We start from the raw sequence: 18,134 nt of genomic DNA on the forward strand, positions 1-18,134 counted from the left end.
TCAAACCTGCCTCCCCAAGCCTGCCAGGCGAGTGCTCTTCCTTGCTGAGCTCTTGCTGGCTCCTGGTCTCCACTTGCATTCCCATGTGCTTGCCTCTATAAAGAAGGCAGCTCCTGTTACTGCCAGGCTTCAGGAGTGTCACACGGGCGAGCAAGAGCACTGAGTACTTGGTGTGTCATCTGGACTCACCCGTGTCCCTCTCCCACTTCAACTGAGTTGTGAGTCCCAGGAAGAAGCAGTTCCTGTCACATGGTTCCCACATCACATGCTTCACTGTCGAGAGAGCAAGGGAATCCAGTAAAAGATGCCCACTCCAGGTCCGCGTTTATTAGTGGAGGATTTGATGGCTTTGTAGCCCAAATTCTATTGGTCTTAATAAAAACACAGAGCCAGATATCTAGATAAATGCTGAAAGAGCAGAGAAACAAAGGAACAAGCCACAGCCACCTCTCACCTCACCAACTCCCCCCCCCCCGAAAAGACTGAGCTCCTGTCTCCTCCCGCCTTATATTCCTTTCTCTGCTCAGTCATATCACTTCCTGTCTCCACCTCCCGAGTGCTGGGATCAAAGGTGTGGGCCACCACTGCCTGGCCTAGTGGTTAACTAGTGACTTAGCTCTACACTCTGATCTTCAGGCAAGCTTTATTTGTTAGATCACAAACAAAATATCACCAAATGACTTCTTTTCCAAGGGGTTTATACTCACTGTAGAGAACGAAGAACTGACTGCTGTAGCCATTATCCAGCTGTGTTCCAGTACCTAGTGCCTTTGACATCATAGGCCTGCTGAGGGATGTCACAAAAAATAGGAAAAGCCCCTGTCTACAAGAAGCAGTAGGAATATGTGGCAGGGTCAATCATGACAGAAAATCAAAGGACAGAGACAAGTGGATGGGCAGTGATCATGGGGGCCGGGGGGGGGCAGAATAGGGCCTAGGATTTGGGGGTGGTTGGAGATCGAGGTCAGCAAAGTTACTGATTTCAGTGGCTCAGCCTCCTAAGGGCACATGGCCTCAGCAAAGCTTTCCTGTTGTCTCACTGACGCACTGAGAGTGTTTGCCATCTGTCTGGGCACAGGGTGAGGCATCATGGTGACTTTTATGATGCTGGAGAACATGGCACCAGCTGTGAAGAAATGTTACCCACAGGTGGATGTCATACCTGTCGGTCACCTCTGAATGTGTGGTAACGTCCCTGTTCTTCTCAACAGCTCAGCTTCATTCGAGAACGTGGCAGGATGCGAAAGAACATAAGCAGCAGCTGCGAATTCTTGCAGAAATAACTACTGTGCATTCACATGCTGCCAGACGGCAGTGTTGTCTGTAATTATTGGCTGGAGACCCATGTCTCATGAACCATCGCTTTTAAATGGGCTTCAGGAGTCCTTATGTCAGAATGTCTAGAGACCTCACAAGCACTTGGTGACTCCGGAACGTCCCTGGAGCATAGAAGCCTGTGTAATCAGGAGTAACAGCACGGGTGTCCTGCTCTGCGGAACTAGCTGCGGGCGCCACGTCCCTCTATATCTGCCGAGTCTCTTCCCTGTCCTAACACTGTTTGCACGGGGTAGTGACTTCCTTATGTAGAATTTCGGAGGAACTTGACTGCTCTCTGTCTCCTCGTGGCTACAGTAGTTCCTAATGACCTCTCCCCTTACCTTTCTTTCCTTATAGTTTATTCTTAGCACACCTGTCTCTGTGACCCATATGAAACACTTAAAGTTTAAAACCTAGATTCTTGTCGGAGTCAGCTAAGAGGCGGCACTGCTCAGAGGACTTGGTTCTCACAGCGGCCTCTAGTTCCAGCGCTGGCAGTCTGCTGCCTTCCTCTGGTGTCTGCCCAGGCCTGCACACATGCACATACCATACACAGACACAGCTACATACATACATATACTTACAAACTACAGTCAGAGCCAGGCATGGTGGCTGGCCTGTAACTCACTGTGGAGGACAAGCTGGCCTTGAACTCACAGAGGTCCACCTGTCTGTGCCTCCCAAGAGCTGCGATTCAAGGTATTCACGACCACACCCAGCTGAATTTTTAAATGCTGTATTATAAACTATTAGGGCTTATTGAAAAAAGCTACTCATCACTCAGCCTCAGGAGATCTCTCCCTAGTGTTTCCTGAATTAGCCAGTTTTTTTTTTTTTTTCATGCCAGGCTGCCCAGTCTGGATTTTTTTCAAAGCCAAAGAAAGTATTAACAAATTAAAAATTGAAAATATATTTCCCCTTTTGGTAAAAACGGCATAGATAGAACCCTGCAACAACCCATCTCTGTCCGCGCATCAAAGTCAGGATGAGGACTGAGCCCTGGGCTTTGCTGGTTCTTCACATTTCAGCTGATGCTTCTAGCCAGTGGACAGACTAACACAGACATTGTCCTAACACCTGAATGTCTCCATGGAAGAGCCGAGGGAGAACCACGGGAAGAGAACTTGAGATCAAAGAAATAGCTCGATGGTAGATCCCTTGCCTAGCATTTCACGACTGAGCTATGAAGCCCCACCTGAGAGCATAACAGTGACAGAGACAAGATCAAGCTGTTTAAGTCTGGAGCGTTTGCAGACTAGCTAAGGAAATACCTGGGAACACAGCACTAGGAAGAAGGCAGAGGCTTGAATATCCGGAAAAGCATGCTCTGTCCAGAGTCACAGCGCAGTGGCTGCCAGCCGGTTACTCTGATTTCTGTTTGGTAATGGCTGTACTCCACTTGGTTTGGCGAGGCCTTGCACTCATTTTGTTTGTGACTGTCTTGGAGAACAGGTTCAGCAGCCCATGTTGTTTGCTTGTTGCTTGCTTGCTTGTTTTGTATTTGCTCGTGAAGGTTTCCAATACATGTCTCACGAGCTTTGTTGTTATTGGTTTTGTTTTTATAAGATGTGATCATATGTAGTCCAGGCTGGCCTGGAACTCCCTGTATAACTGAGGATGACCTTGAATTTAGGATTCTCTTGCTTCTGCCTTCCGGTGCATTACAGATATGCACCACCATAGCTGTGGGTAGAAGCCAGGTTTTCGTGCATGGCAAGCGTACACTTCCATGGGCTATACCCTCAGCAAATGTTTTCTTTTTTTTTTTTTTGACATAATTTGTTAATGTATAATTTGCCAGACAAAAGCCAGTGTCCGGCTGGAGAGACAGTTTAGTAGTTAAGAGTAGTTACTGTAATGGAACTCAGATGGAAAAGTATCCTGGTAGGAATACCATAAAGTCACAGTGAGCTCAGCGGCTCTGCTCCAGCGGGAAGTGTTACAGCCCTGCTCCGGGAAGGTTCCCCCAGTGCAGGGGTAACAATCTGGCCCCAGTGGGGCAGAGTTCCCCAGTGAAGTTGTCACAGCTCTGGTCAGGTCCCCCAGAGCATAACGCGAAAGTTTCTCCGGCAAAGTGATAGAGTTCTGCTCCAACGAAAGTGTCACACTGCGCAACAAACCTAACCCAAGACATTCACTGGGAAGGAAGAATCCAGGGGGGTGGCTGCCTCTAGGGTGAGAAGCAGCAGCAAACCGAACAGGGCACAGAGCTTATATAGAGTTTCTTCAGGGGCAGAGCTTTCCAGGGTGGCTTGGGATTGGTGGGGTTTTGTAGCCTGATTCTGGGGAAAGCTTCAGGGGCAGGGTGTTTTTCCTTGACCCAGGTCTCAGATCAGGTCAAGGTCAGGCTTCTTTCCTCTTTACCCTACACGTACTGCTCTTGGAGAGGACCTGGGTTTGGTCCTCAGCACCCACGTGGTGGCTCACAACCATATATAACTGGATTCAGAGGATCCGACAACCCACATGTGGTGCACAGACACATTTAGGCCAAACACTGTATAGGAAGATGAAAATAAGGAACTCTTTCATGAAGAGCACTGAGGTTGCCGCACCAGCCTGTTTCTATGTATTCTCCAGGCCCAATGATATGCTACGATTTATTTTAAAATTTAGCTGTGAATCTCATCTCTGTGCTGTGGTAGGTATTTAATTCATCATAAAACCCACCAGAGATTATTTTCTTGTTTTAAATTATTTTGGCACAAAGGGTGATATCTTTCTGTTATTTAAGCAGATTCCTCAAGGAGCCATCAGTAGTTAGAGTTGATGGCAGTAATGCTGGCTCTTGGGATCATGTCTTTAAGCATCCCCCACCCCGTTAGTATTTTCAAGTTCTTTCTCATACGAGAAAGAGGGGACACATTCTTCACACTTGTAACTCTTACAGAAACGAACGGCCTTTGTTTCTCAAGTCTGTGTAACAGACTGGTGCAGACCTCGTGGCTGCAGATTACTAGAAATTTGTCCCTACATCTGCAGTCCAGATGTCTCAGACCCCTTTCCCTGAGCGTGGAGATCCAGCTCGACGTGACTGCAGTCATCTTTCTTTTAACTGCGTCTTGTGCACTGGGTGATCTGGGTAGGCATTCGAAACAGAGTCGTGAAGACCAGTAGCCAGTGTTGTCTGAAGGATTGATTCTTCCTGTGTTACACAGTTCTTTTAAAGGACGTTGTCTACTCCAGGGAACTGTCCAGCTTAACACACGGATCCCTTTTTCCGCCTCCTTGGCTGCCCAGGGACCTGGAGAACCACTGTCTGTGCAGTGCTACATTGATTTACAAACTGTTCATTGGAAGCATCTTCCACATTGTGTGTCCTCCCACACCAGGCTAAACAAAAGTAGGCATGTGCAGGGTCTCCCTCTCTGAGGCTCCAGGAACATTCTGTTCCTTGACTCTTCTATATCCCGAGGTTGCCAGCGTTCCTGGGTTTGTGGTCACACCCTTCCAATTTCTGCACCTCCCCTCCTAAGGGTGCAAATGACAATCTCCCTGATCTCAGGATCCTTCATTTAATCTAATCTGCGTGCACAGTCCCTCCAGAACGCTTACTCTGGAGGTAATCAGGTCAGAATTTGAATACTGGTTCCCTGACCAAGTTTCTTCACCTTCTTTGAAAGTAGAGAGGTTTGGGAACTGCCAAGAGCTACTGTGTGGCGCCAATGTTATTTCTGGCCTCCATCTTCCTTTCTAGACATCAGAGTCTTATTTTGACTGTTACCTAGAGCCAGCCACAGTTGCTGGTGGGTGCCTTTCTGTCCCCTGAAGGCTGGTGAACTTTGCACTGTACTGTTGTGGGTGAGCACACAGCTGGAGACCCCTCAGTCACGGTGGCCACTCAGAAATCAGTGACCTGTGTGTGAATGCCGAGTGCCCTTAACTTGGCGACCAGGGAAGCACGAAGCAGAGCTGACCCCGATGCTGTGGCTCTGTGCAAAGAAGTTTGCATAGGGCGTGAGGAGAGGATGCCTGGAAAGAGCTGAGGAGAGATCCTGAGGGACAGCTGGAGACAGTCATAAAGAGTGTCTCGGGGCCTGCACTCCCGGCACACTCCCCGGCACACTCACTTGCACACATCTTCATGACCGGTTGATTTTTTCACAGTTTGATGTCTGTGTCTGGTCTGTGTTAGTGTAAGCGCCTGATTTCCCCCATGTGAGGCCCTGTCCAATGCCAGGTGTGCCATTTGGGTGCAGGAGGAGAGAGCAGGTGAAAAGTCTCTTTGTTGAGGGTTTGAAGGTTGAAGTTTGAGTCTTTAGACAACAGAGTGGCGTGTCTCACCAGGGCAGTTATCTGTCAGGCCACAGCTTTGGTGAATTCAGCCCGCAAAGTTCCTGAGTCACAGGCTGCCCTGAAGATCACCTCTGCCTCATCCTCTCTGCCTCATCCTCTCTGCCTCATCCTGGCCTCAGTGACCCTGAGGCCTTCTGCAGATCCTCTTCCTGCAGGAGTCTTCCTGCTGCCCCTGCCTGGCTGGCCTCCTAAGGAAGCATGTGAGCAGCAACAGAGCACACAGAGGAGGAGGAGGCTGGGGAAGAAGTCACAGCCCTGCCAGTGCAGGGCAAGAGAACCCCTCAGTCCAGCCACAGCAAGGAAGGAGTGTGCAGGGCCACCACCCACAGTGGAGGCATGTGGTCTCCCTGGGTGCAGGGCCACCACCCACAGTACGGGCACGTGGTCTCACTGGGTGCAGGGCCACCATCCACAGTGCAGGCATGTGGTCTCCCTGGGTGCAGGGCCACCACCCACAGTGGAGGCATGTGGTCTTCCTGGGTGCAGGGCCACCACCCACAGTGCGGGCACGTGGTCTCCCTGGGTGCAAGGCCACCACCCCCAGGCTGTGTGGTCTCACTGTGTATGGAGCCTTTAGTGTTAGATGCTTGTACACATCTCAATGCTTATTTAAGGAGCCTGGACCTTTTCTGATTCTGCTGATGCTTTTTGAGAGTTCTTGAGGAAAAATGTTTAATGGAAAATGAAAAAAAATTTCTTGAGGAAAAAATTTTAATGGAAAGAAAAATCAGATGGATAGTGGTTCCTTCCATTGGAACATGTTTTCCAAGACCCCCAGTGAGGACTGAAACCCCAGAGAGAAGCGATGCTAGATACAAGCTTTTCCTTTGCATGCTTCCTGCGGCCACAGTGTACTGTGTAGATGCGGCAGAGCACGACATTGAAAACAGAACAGCACAGCCGTACCCTGGAGTAAACGTTCCAGGAACGCGGTCTCTTGCTCTCCCAGAGCATCTTCCTGCACTGTGTTCTGTTTTCAGACCGCAGTTGACCACAGGCCACTGGGACCCCAGAAAGTGGAACAGCAGACTGGGGGAGGGGAGAGCGACAGGTGTCACCAGACACCACTAAAGCTGACATCTGGGGCTGTCGGGTTCTGACCTCAGTGGGTAGATGACCCTGCAAATGGAATCTGGAACCTCAGAGTGTTTCTGCGGTGTTGGGGGAGGAGACCAAGTGACCAGAAGCAAGTGGGCACCAGCTTTCAGTTTAGAAGCAAACCGCCCACTGTGGGGTGGAGCAGAGGCTGGATAGCACAAGGCTTCATAGGAGTGGCGTTGTGCATCCCTCCACGCTGGTGGGGGTTCCTTCTGGACCAGGACTGGGTATCCAGAGGACAGAATATGGTCCTTGTGCCTGGTGAATATATCTGTTAACAAAGAACTAGATCTGCAAATAATTATAATACAACAAAATCTACATACACACGTGGAGAGAGAATGGTGTGGGGGGAAGGGTGGGGGAGGAGATGAGCCCTCACTGGAAAAGTCACCTCCTAAACCAGGCTGTGTGGTGCACCTGCACCCTCAGCTGCTTGAGAAGTGCCACTGAGGTAAGAGGATCATGGGATTGAAGCCAGTGTGGGCCACAGAGTGGGGCCCTGTTGTAGCTGAAAGTTTTTCTGTGTCTTGCCTGGCCGGCGGTTGGGACAAATCTCTCACCCACAGTCCCGCAGCCTTTTATAAAATAATCATACACAGGTTTATATTAATTAAAACTGCTCGGCCATTAGCTCAGGCTAACTACTGACTAGCTCTTACACTTAAACTCAGCCCATTTCTGTTAATCTATATGTTACCACGTTTTCTGTGGCTTTACCTGTGTGCCATTACATGCTGCTTCCTGGACGGCGGGCTGGCATCTCCTGACTCAGCCTTCCAGAGTTCTTCCCAGAATTCTTCTTGTCTCTTATCCCGCCTATACGTCCTGCCTGGCTACTGGTCAATCAGTGTTTTATTAAAAGCATTATTTCACTGCACGCTGCATCAAAAAACAAAAAGGAAAAGAAAAAGGGGATGGCTTTAGGGTAAAGGAGCTTGCTGCCAAGCCTGAGGACTTGAGTTCAGTCCCCAGGACCATCCTCATGGTGGAAGGTGAGCACCGACTCCCAGTCCTGTCTTCTGGCCTCCACGTATGTGCTGGCTCTGTCGTGTGTGTGCACACCCAAAAATAAGTGAAAGAAAGTTTTAAAAGAGAGTTTTCTGTGCTCAGGTTAATTTCACCTTTCTGTTAGGCAAATTGATGTGGGTTTTTTTTTTTTTTTTTTTTTTAAACAATCTTTAAACGGTTCTGTACTGCACTTGGTCTGTGTAAAATCACAACTCAGGAAGAAGCTGATTTTTGATTTATGATGGTGATGCTAATGTCAGGTCATAGCCAGTCACCCTGCTTTTCTTTTCTCCTTAGTGTCAAATCAACAGTGCCTTGACTTCCTTCCACACTGCTTTGGAACTCGCCGTAGATCAGAGGGAGATCCAGCATGTCTGTCTGTATGAAATCGGTAACTATGAGAATCCAACATGTCTGTCTGTATGAGAGCGGTAACTAGAATTCAGTGTGTCTGCCTGTGTGAGAGCAGTAACCATGAGGATCCAGCGTGTCTGTCTGTATGAAATTGGTAACTATGAGACTCCAACGTGTCTGTGTGTGTGAGAGCGGTAACTATGAGGATCCAGCGTGTCTGTGTGTGAGAGGGTAGCTCTGAGGATCCAGTGTGTCTGTGTGTGTGAGAGGGTAACTCTGAGGATCCAGTGTGTGTGTGTGTGTGAGAGGGTAACTCTGAGGATCCAGTGTGTCTGTGTGTGTGAGAGGGTAACTCTGAGGATCCAGCGTGTCTGTGTGTGAGAGGGTAACTCTGAGGATCCAGTGTGTCTGTGTGTGTGAGAGGGTAACTCTGAGGATCCAGTGTGTCTGTGTGTGAGAGAGGGTAACTCTGAGGATCCAGTGTGTCTGTGTGTGTGAGAGGGTAACTCTGAGGATCCAGTGTGTCTGTGTGAGAGGGTAACTCTGAGAATCCAGCGTGTCTGTGTGTGTGAGAGGGTAACTCTGAGGATCCAGTGTGTCTGTCTGTGTGAGAGGGTAACTCTGAGAATCCAGCGTGTCTGTGTGTGTGAGAGGGTAACTCTGAGGATCCAGCGTGTCTGTGTGTGTGAGAGGGTAACTCTGAGGATCCAGTGTGTGTGTGTGTGTGAGAGGGTAACTCTGAGGATCCAGTGTGTCTGTCTGTGTGAGAGGGTAACTCTGAGGATCCAGTGTGTGTGTGTGTGTGTGTGAGAGGGTAACTCTGAGGATCCAGTGTGTCTGTGTGTGTGAGAGGGTAACTCTGAGGATCCAGCATGTCTGTGTGTGAGAGGGTAACTCTGAGGATCCAGCGTGTCTGTGTGTGAGAGGGTAACTCTGAGAATCCAGCGTGTCTGTGTGTGTGAGAGTGTAACTCTGAGGATCCAGTGTGTCTGTGTGTGTGAGAGGGTAACTCTGAGGATCCAGTGTGTCTGTGTGTGTGAGAGGGTAGCTCTGAGGATCCAGTGTGTGTGTGAGAGAGGGTAACTCTGAGGATCCAGTGTGTCTGTGTGTGTGAGAGGGTAACTCTGAGGATCCAGTGTGTCTGTGTGAGAGGGTAACTCTGAGGATCCAGTGTGTGTGTGTGTGAGAGGGTAACTCTGAGGATCCAGTGTGTGTGTGTGTGTGAGAGGGTAACTCTGAGGATCCAGTGTGTCTGTGTATGAGAGGGTAACTCTGAGGATCCAGTGTGTCTGTGTGTGAGAGAGGGTAACTCTGAGGATCCAGTGTGTCTGTGTGTGTGAGAGGGTAACTCTGAGGATCCAGTGTGTCTGTGTGTGTGAGAGGGTAACTCTGAGGATCCAGTGTGTCTGTGTGAGAGGGTAACTCTGAGAATCCAGCGTTTCTGTGTGTGTGAGAGGGTAACTCTGAGGATCCAGTGTGTCTGTCTGTGTGAGAGGGTAACTCTGAGGATCCAGCGTGTCTGTGTGTGAGAGGGTAACTCTGAGGATCCAGTGTGTGTGTGTGTGTGAGAGGGTAACTCTGAGGATCCAGTGTGTGTGTGTGTGTGAGAGGGTAACTCTGAGGATCCAGTGTGTGTGTGTGTGAGAGAGGGTAACTCTGAGGATCCAGTGTGTCTGTCTGTGTGAGAGGGTAACTCTGAGAATCCAGTGTGTGTGTGTGTGTGAGAGGGTAACTCTGAGGATCCAGTGTGTCTGTGTGAGAGGGTAACTCTGAGGATCCAGTGTGTGTGTGTGTGTGAGAGGGTAACTCTGAGGATCCAGTGTGTGTGTGTGTGTGTGAGAGGGTAACTCTGAGGATCCAGTGTGTGTGTGTGTGAGAGAGGGTAACTCTGAGGATCCAGTGTGTCTGTGTGTGTGAGAGGGTAACTCTGAGGATCCAGTGTGTCTGTGTGTGTGAGAGGGTAACTCTGAGGATCCAGTGTGTCTGTGTGTGTGAGAGGGTAGCTCTGAGGATCCAGTGTGTGTGTGTGTGAGAGGGTAACTCTGAGGATCCAGTGTGTCTGTGTGTGTGAGAGGGTAACTCTGAGGATCCAGTGTGTCTGTGTGAGAGGGTAACTCTGAGAATCCAGTGTGTCTGTGTGTGTAAGAGGGTAACTCTGAGGATCCAGTGTGTCTGTCTGTGTGAGAGGGTAACTCTGAGGATCCAGCGTGTCTGTGTGTGAGAGGGTAACTCTGAGGATCCAGTGTGTGTGTGTGTGTGAGAGGGTAACTCTGAGGATCCAGTGTGTCTGTGTGTGAGAGGGTAACTCTGAGGATCCAGTGTGTGTGTGTGTGAGAGGGTAACTCTGAGGATCCAGTGTGTGTGTGTGTGTGAGAGGGTAACTCTGAGGATCCAGTGTGTCTGTGTATGAGAGGGTAACTCTGAGGATCCAGTGTGTCTGTGTGTGAGAGAGGGTAACTCTGAGGATCCAGTGTGTCTGTGTGTGTGAGAGGGTAACTCTGAGGATCCAGTGTGTATGTGTGTGTGAGAGGGTAACTATGAGGATCCAGTGTGTGTGTGTGTGTGTGTGAGAGGGTAACTCTGAGGATCCAGTGTGTCTGTCTGTGTGAGAGGGTAACTCTGAGGATCCAGTGTGTGTGTGTGTGTGAGAGGGTAACTCTGAGGATCCAGTGTGTCTGTGTGTGTGAGAGGGTAACTCTGAGGATCCAGCGTGTCTGTGTGTGAGAGGGTAACTCTGAGGATCCAGTGTGTCTGTGTGAGAGGGTAACTCTGAGAATCCAGCGTGTCTGTGTGTGTGAGAGGGTAACTCTGAGGATCCAGTGTGTCTGTCTGTGTGAGAGGGTAACTCTGAGGATCCAGCGTGTCTGTGTGTGAGAGGGTAACTCTGAGGATCCAGTGTGTGTGTGTGTGTGAGAGGGTAACTCTGAGGATCCAGTGTGTCTGTGTGTGTGAGAGGGTAACTCTGAGGATCCAGTGTGTGTGTGTGTGTGAGAGGGTAACTCTGAGGATCCAGTGTGTCTGTGTGAGAGGGTAACTCTGAGAATCCAGTGTGTCTGTGTGTGTGAGAGGGTAACTCTGAGGATCCAGTGTGTCTGTGTGAGAGGGTAACTCTGAGGATCCAGTGTGTCTGTCTGTGTGAGAGGGTAACTCTGAGGATCCAGTGTGTGTGTGTGTGTGTGAGAGGGTAACTCTGAGAATCCAGTGTGTGTGTGTGTGTGTGAGAGGGTAACTCTGAGGATCCAGCGTGTCTGTGTGTGAGAGGGTAACTCTGAGGATCCAGTGTGTCTGTGTGTGTGAGAGGGTAACTCTGAGGATCCAGTGTGTCTGTGTGTGTGAGAGGGTAACTCTGAGGATCCAGCGTGTCTGTGTGTGAGAGGGTAACTCTGAGGATCCAGTGTGTCTGTGTGTGTGAGAGGGTAACTCTGAGGATCCAGTGTGTCTGTGTGTGAGAGGGTAACTCTGAGGATCCAGCGTGTCTGTGTGTGAGAGGGTAACTCTGAGAATCCAGCGTGTCTGTGTGTGTGAGAGGGTATCTCTGAGGATCCAGTGTGTCTGTGTGTGTGAGAGGGTAACTCTGAGGATCCAGTGTGTCTGTGTGTGTGAGAGGGTAACTCTGAGGATCCAGTGTGTGTGTGAGAGAGGGTAACTCTGAGGATCCAGTGTGTCTGTGTGTGTGAGAGGGTAACTCTGAGGATCCAGTGTGTCTGTGTGAGAGGGTAACTCTGAGGATCCAGTGTGTGTGTGTGTGTGTGTGAGAGGGTAACTCTGAGGATCCAGTGTGTGTGTGTGTGTGTGTGAGAGGGTAACTCTGAGGATTCAGTGTGTGTGTGTGTGTGTGTGAGAGGGTAACTCTGAGGATCCAGTGTGTGTGTGTGAGAGGGTAACTCTGAGGATCCAGTGTGTGTGTGTGAGAGGGTAACTCTGAGGATCCAGTGTGTCTGTGTGAGAGAGGGTAACTCTGAGGATCCAGCGTGTCTGTGTGTGTGAGAGGGTAACTCTGAGGATCCAGTGTGTGTGTGTGTGAGAGAGGGTAACTCTGAGGATCCAGTGTGTCTGTGTGTGTGAGAGGGTAACTCTGAGGATCCAGTGTGTGTGTGTGTGTGTGAGAGGGTAACTCTGAGGATCCAGTGTGTCTGTGTGTGTGAGAGGGTAACTCTGAGAATCCAGTGTGTCTGTGTGTGAGAGGGTAACTCTGAGGATCCAGTGTGTCTGTGTGTGTGAGAGGGTAACTCTGAGAATCCAGCGTGTCTGTGTGTGAGAGAGGGTAACTCTGAGGATCCAGTGTGTCTGTGTGTATGAGAGGGTAACTCTGAGGATCCAGCGTGTCTGTGTGTGTGAGAGGGTAACTCTGAGGATCCAGTGTGTCTGTGTGTGTGAGAGGGTAGCTCTGAGGATCCAGTGTGTGTGTGTGTGTGTGTGAGAGGGTAACTCTGAGGATCCAGTGTGTCTGTGTGTGTGAGAGGGTAACTCTGAGGATCCAGCGTGTCTGTGTGTGAGAGAGGGTAACTCTGAGGATCCAGTGTGTCTGTGTGTGTGAGAGGGTAACTCTGAGGATTCAGTGTGTGTGTGTGTGTGTGTGAGAGGGTAACTCTGAGGATCCAGCGTGTCTGTGTGTGTGAGAGGGTAACTCTGAGGCGTCTGCCCACCCTTGTGCTCGAGCTGCTGCCTGCTCCAGTTCCGTCTTCCTGGGAAGACGCCGAAGACGCCGCTCTGTGTGATGAGGCTCACCCTGTGTGCCGTCACCCGAGCACACACTAAAGCTTGTCTCGCTGGTATTCGCTGCTCCTTGCTGCCATTTTTAATTTGGGAACAGTGGACAATGTGGGGTGGACTGACTGAGGTGCCCTGCTCTGGTACACATTAAAATTCAAGGCTCTTGAAGTGTAGTGCCCCGGAGAAAGCAGCAGCCCAGCTCTAGCCATCTGTCCTTGAGACCTTAGATAAGTTATTGAAGCCTCTGAGCTACTTCCTGCCAATGGGGGGACCCTGTGTTCCACTTAGATTTTTGTTTGTTTGTTTTTGTTTAACTTGACCCAAGCCAGGGTCATCTGGGAAGGAGGAACTTCAATTGACAAAATGCTTCCATCAGATGGCTTGTGGGCAAGTCTGTGGGCATTTTCTTGATTAATGACTGATGTGGGAGGGCTCCGCCGATGCCACCCCACGACAGGTGGTCTCAGGTGGCATAAGAAAGCAACTGAGCAAAGGATGAGAAGCCAGTAAGTGTTCCTTCATGGCCTCTGCTCCAGTTCCTGTCTGTGAGTTCAGTGATGGACTGTGATTGGGACCAATAAGCCAAATAAACACTGCCCTCCCCAGGTTGTTGGGGGTCAGTGTTATGTCCCTGGCTTATAAGTTTCTTTTCATAGTGATGGACCCCCACCCACAGACCTTCCATCTGTGGGCCTGAGAAAGTCACCGCCTGTTGATGTCCCCAATCTAGCCGCGGGACACCATGAACCACTTGTGCGCGTACTCTGCACAGGCTGGGTGCAGACGCTGTGCCTGAGTGTGGGAGGCAGTCAGTAACTGGGAACCAGCCGCTGCTGTCTGCCAGAATGCAGGCCGGGGTGGGATGGAGGCGAGATTAGCTGCCCTCAGCCCCAGCGTGCCCAGGAGGGTGGAAAGAGCCTCACGGCTTACCAGCTTGCACTGGCCTCTCACATGGGTTGAGCATGCGCACCGATGTTTTCTCCTTCTGACAAGTGCTGTTTGATGGCAGTTGCTAAGTGTCTATTCTGGCCAAGTTGCCTCTACACTGCCCTCCCTGCCTCTGCTGCACGTGCATTGCTCTCCCTGTGACAGCAGGCAGGTTGGAATCTGTCTAGACAGCACACCATCCTCCTCCGTACTTCCCTATGGGTTGTCTCAGACTTTACATTGAAGGTGTTTAAGGGAAACGATAATTCCTGGCATTTTTTAAAGTTCAGTTTGAAGCACTTCCAAGAACACTCACAGAGAAGGGGTTCAGTTAATGCAGTTAGAGGTTCATAGCTTAACTGTGGGCGGTGGAGTTCCCTGCTTCAGGATGGTGTACTGTGCTCACTACCCTAGGGTGTTGTTCTAACTCGTTGATGTAGAGTGATGCACTAACCTGGAGCCTTGGGGCACTGCACTGCATCTTTACCATGGAATGGTGTACCTTGCTCACTGACTCGGGAGCACGCTAACGGTGCTTCTTTTGCAGGCTGGTGCAGCATGATTGAACTCAACTTCAAGGATGCATTTGACTCCTTCGAGAGGCTGAAAAATGAGTCCAGATGGTCGCAGTGCTATTACGCCTATTTGACTGCGGGTGAGTGAGTCCTGTCCGTGTGGCCAGTCCACGCCCCAGTCCTGGCCAGTGGGGTTGGAGGAGGAGGAAGCTCAGGTATGTGCAGGCATGGCTTCTTCTTTCCCTGTCTGATTAAGGAGTTTAAAAGTAGGAACAAATGTTAAGGGAAATCTTGGGGAGAGCTGGTGGAGCCACCGTATGATACCAGGAAAATCTGGGTCCCTTCCTGGGATTCTTAGTGTCTTAGTAAAAGGATTTAAGAATAGAGTCAAACAAACTTCCAAGATAATTTATTCAAATTGAAAAGAAAAAAAAAAACCCTAGGGTGGGCAAGTTGGAACTCTGCCAGCTGCCCAGGAGGGTGGAGGAGAGAAGGAAAAAAGCCAGGATGCCTGAGAGAAGTTGACATAGAGATCGGACTCAGTGACAGGCAGCCACGGGGAGCCGGGCTGGGGAACAAAAGGAAGGAAGCCCGGAGTGCCGGAGTGTGAGAGCTCACCTAGGCTCTCAAGCATCCAGAGAAAGTTGACACAAGCAGAGGAAAGGGGTGATTACAGCTTTTCTCAGTGAGGAGACCTGCTGAACCTTCCTCTTAGTGCTTAGGGACTAGACAAGGGGGTGAGGATTCTGGGAAAGAAAAGTACCTTCCTGGGGGGTGCTCCCACCTTCCTGAGGGGCGCTCCCACCTTCCTGAGGGGTGCTCCCACCTTCCTGAGGGGTGCTCCCTTAGCCAGGGCCTCAACCTTCACAACTGGATTAACTCCTAAGAGGCTACCGAGCATGTCTCCACCTGCAGGCCAGTCCTGTTCTTTGCTGTAACCAAGTAAAGGGGCCAGAAATGCCCAGAGACCCAGTTGGATTCCAAGACATCAGGGCCGATCCAGTCATCCCACACTCCCATCTGGGGCTGTTAGGCTTTAGAAATGCTTTCCTGAGAAGTGTTTCTCCTCCCAAGCCCCTACTTCCCCTTTCTTTTCCTTTGCTATGTTTTTATTTATTAGGATTTTAAAATATTTTTCAGAATCAGACATGTCTTTTTCATTGTGCAAGGAGTTTCTAGTTGGCGCTCTGCTTAAAGAGTTCACGGAGCTTGAGTTTGCTCCAGCCCCATTTTACGTGTCAGCGAATCCTGTTCACAGGGTGTTGTCACAGAGCGCAGGCCACCCTCATGTTGTGGACCATCACAACAAGCATGACTGTGTGTGTGGTGTGCCTTTTGCTTTTGGAAGCTCTTGGACGACATAGATGGCGTTGTGCTGCCACCTGGTGGACAAAGCTGTTGTCTGTCTGTGAGCCACAGAATGCCCTGGTTTGGGATTGGAGACCAGAGAAGAGGAGCTGTGCATCTCCTGCCTTGGAGCAACCCTTTGTGAAGGTCTTCAGGTCTGCCCTCCATAGGCAACCTCAGAAGTGATTCTTCTACTTAAAATTCAAGAGTAACATGAACATTTGTCTTGGTGCTGGGAATCGAACTGAGGACCTTGCATGTGTTTAGTTAAACTGTGCTCTCCCCCTGAACTACATCCAGGTACCACTGAGTACCCCAAACATTACTGTAAACATCCCCTTATTCCTTTGAACATTTGGCTTTAGTGAGACATCTTCCCCTTTCAATTCCATCCCCTTAATTCATCCAACTAAAACAAGACAGGGTCTGCATTGGTCAGGCTGTGTTGGTCCTGCATTGGTCCTGGCTGTCTTAAAAATCCCTCTAAAGGGCCAGGCAGTGGTGGTGCATGCCTTTAATCCCAGCACTCGGGAAGCAGAGCCAGGTGGATCTCTGTGAGTTCGAGACCAGCCTGGTCTACAGAGCAAGATCCAGGACAGGCACCAAAGCTACACAGAGAAACCCTGTTTCGAAAAATCCCTCTAAAATCACATCAGAGAACAGCCAGGACAAAGTGCCTCATGTCTGTGCCCTGTGCAATTTCTGCAGGGCGTCCCTTTCCCGTGCCTTTGGTTCGGTGTTGATTATTTCTGACATGTGGGTTGGTATACTATATCTCATGCTTAAAGGGTTATCTTATACAGTTTGCCAGCATCTTAGATAAAAATAAGAGCTGCTTATTGGTAAGCATTTGCTTGTCCAACACTTTGAGAAGTAAGTGATCCCCAATTGCAGCCTGGAAGGATGGCTGCAAGAATGCCAGTGGTCAGTAGGTGTGGCTGGGTCTTGCGGTCAGTGGTGGGCAGCTGGGTTTTTTTGTTTTGTTTTTTGGGGGTTTTTTTTGAGGGGGCATACAAGAAATTAATGTATGAGATAGCTATATGATCAAACATTTACATCCCAAATATTTGGGAACATCTAAATATCTAGTTGTAGTTGAGGGGAAGAAAAGCCCTCAGGTCTGTCCCCACAGGGGACGTTTGGAGGAGCAGGTGTGAACACCCCATGGGGCAGGTGAGCAGCAGCTGGTCCCACAGTCGGGAGGTGCCTCGCAGGCTTGTGTTTGAGTTGGCCACGAAGCAAAGTGTGTGGTGGCCAAAAGGGACGGTGTCCAGCACTCAGGCTCTAGTTCCCTGTCTTGCTGCTTTCTGGTGATGAAAACCACATAGCATTGGTCCTACCGTTTGGGACATTTTTCATTGTACCTGGGAGCTGCTTCCACGCCACTGTCGTCCATCCCCAGGACTCCCCGACGGGTCCACAGTGGGAGTCTAAACACTGGCATCTCTTCCTCCTCCAGCACGTGGCCACGACTTTTCTACATTCCATCCCTGAATTAACTATAACTACCCTGTGCCACATGTGAGCACAATGTATTGATCTTTTGTGTCTGGTTTATTTCATTTATCAAAATGTGTTAAAGACTGATCCATATTGCGGCACATCCCAGTATTTTCTTTATTTTTAAGGCCGCATAGTCTCCCAGTGCATGTTGTATACCTGTCCCGTCCTGTTCACGCATTCATCCTCCAGTGGACGTTGGTGTGCGCTGCTTCCTCTGAGGGTCAGTCGCCAGTGTGTTCACTGAGAACACTGGTGGGCAAACGTCAGTCCACGCCCTTGCTTTCAGTTTCTTGAGAACATCTGGAAACAGAATGGCTGGATCTGATCCCCTGCTATTCCTGCAGTGTTTCCGAAAGGTTAAAACTACTTAAGAATTATGCTACCAGAGAAGAACGTTACTTAGGGATGCTATAGCAGTCTTAGTAGAAGAGTAGCCATGCCAAGTTCTGCCTGGGTCTCATCCTTAAGTACAGGTCCCTCCTGTTTTCAGACAGTGGTGCGCTTTTGAAACCTCACAACTGCTATCTCCAACTGTGAAGTCCGAGGAAGGTTGGAGGGTTGGAATCTGTTCTTTGGAGTCTGTGGCGTTGATGTTGTATATTTTATATGTGGCTTAGATTAAGCAGGACCTTTCTCTCTCTCTCATCATGTGTCTCAGCCACTGTCCTTTTGCTGTGGAGAGACATCATGACCATGGAAACTCTTACCCCCCAAAAAAAGCGTTTAATTGAGAGGCTTGATTACCGTTTCAGAGGGTTAGCATGTGGCTATCATGATATGATATGATAGCCTGTGGTTATCATGATATGATATGATAGCCTGTGGTTATCATGATATGACATGATAGCCTGTGGTTATCATGATAGGATATGATAGCCTGTGGTTATCATGATATGACATGATAGCCTGTGGTTATCATGATAGGATAGCCTGTGGTTATCATGGAGGGAAGCATGGTACAGGCAGGCGTGGGGCTGAGAAGTAGCTGAGAGTTCTACATCCTTATCCATGGGCAGCAGGGATGGGGGATAGGGAGGGTGGGGAGGGAGGGAC

At 49.7% G+C, this 18,134-nt stretch overlaps 1 protein-coding gene across 1 annotated transcript in view; it reads left to right on the plus strand.

Moving 5' to 3' along the window:
• Positions 1-18,134, plus strand: part of Ttc39c (tetratricopeptide repeat domain 39C) — a 95,650-nt gene that overhangs the window by 67,070 nt on the left and 10,446 nt on the right. Inside the window, exons 7-8 of the mRNA XM_052741556.1 lie at positions 8,020-8,113; positions 14,264-14,371. Of these exons, the coding sequence (XP_052597516.1) occupies positions 8,020-8,113; positions 14,264-14,371 (202 nt within the window). The remainder of the gene's footprint in view (positions 1-8,019; positions 8,114-14,263; positions 14,372-18,134) is intronic.

This window comes from Peromyscus californicus, unplaced genomic scaffold (assembly GCF_007827085.1).
Source record: "Peromyscus californicus insignis strain IS unplaced genomic scaffold, ASM782708v3 Scaffold_17__1_contigs__length_78620276, whole genome shotgun sequence".
NCBI classification, from domain to species: domain Eukaryota; kingdom Metazoa; phylum Chordata; class Mammalia; order Rodentia; family Cricetidae; genus Peromyscus; species Peromyscus californicus.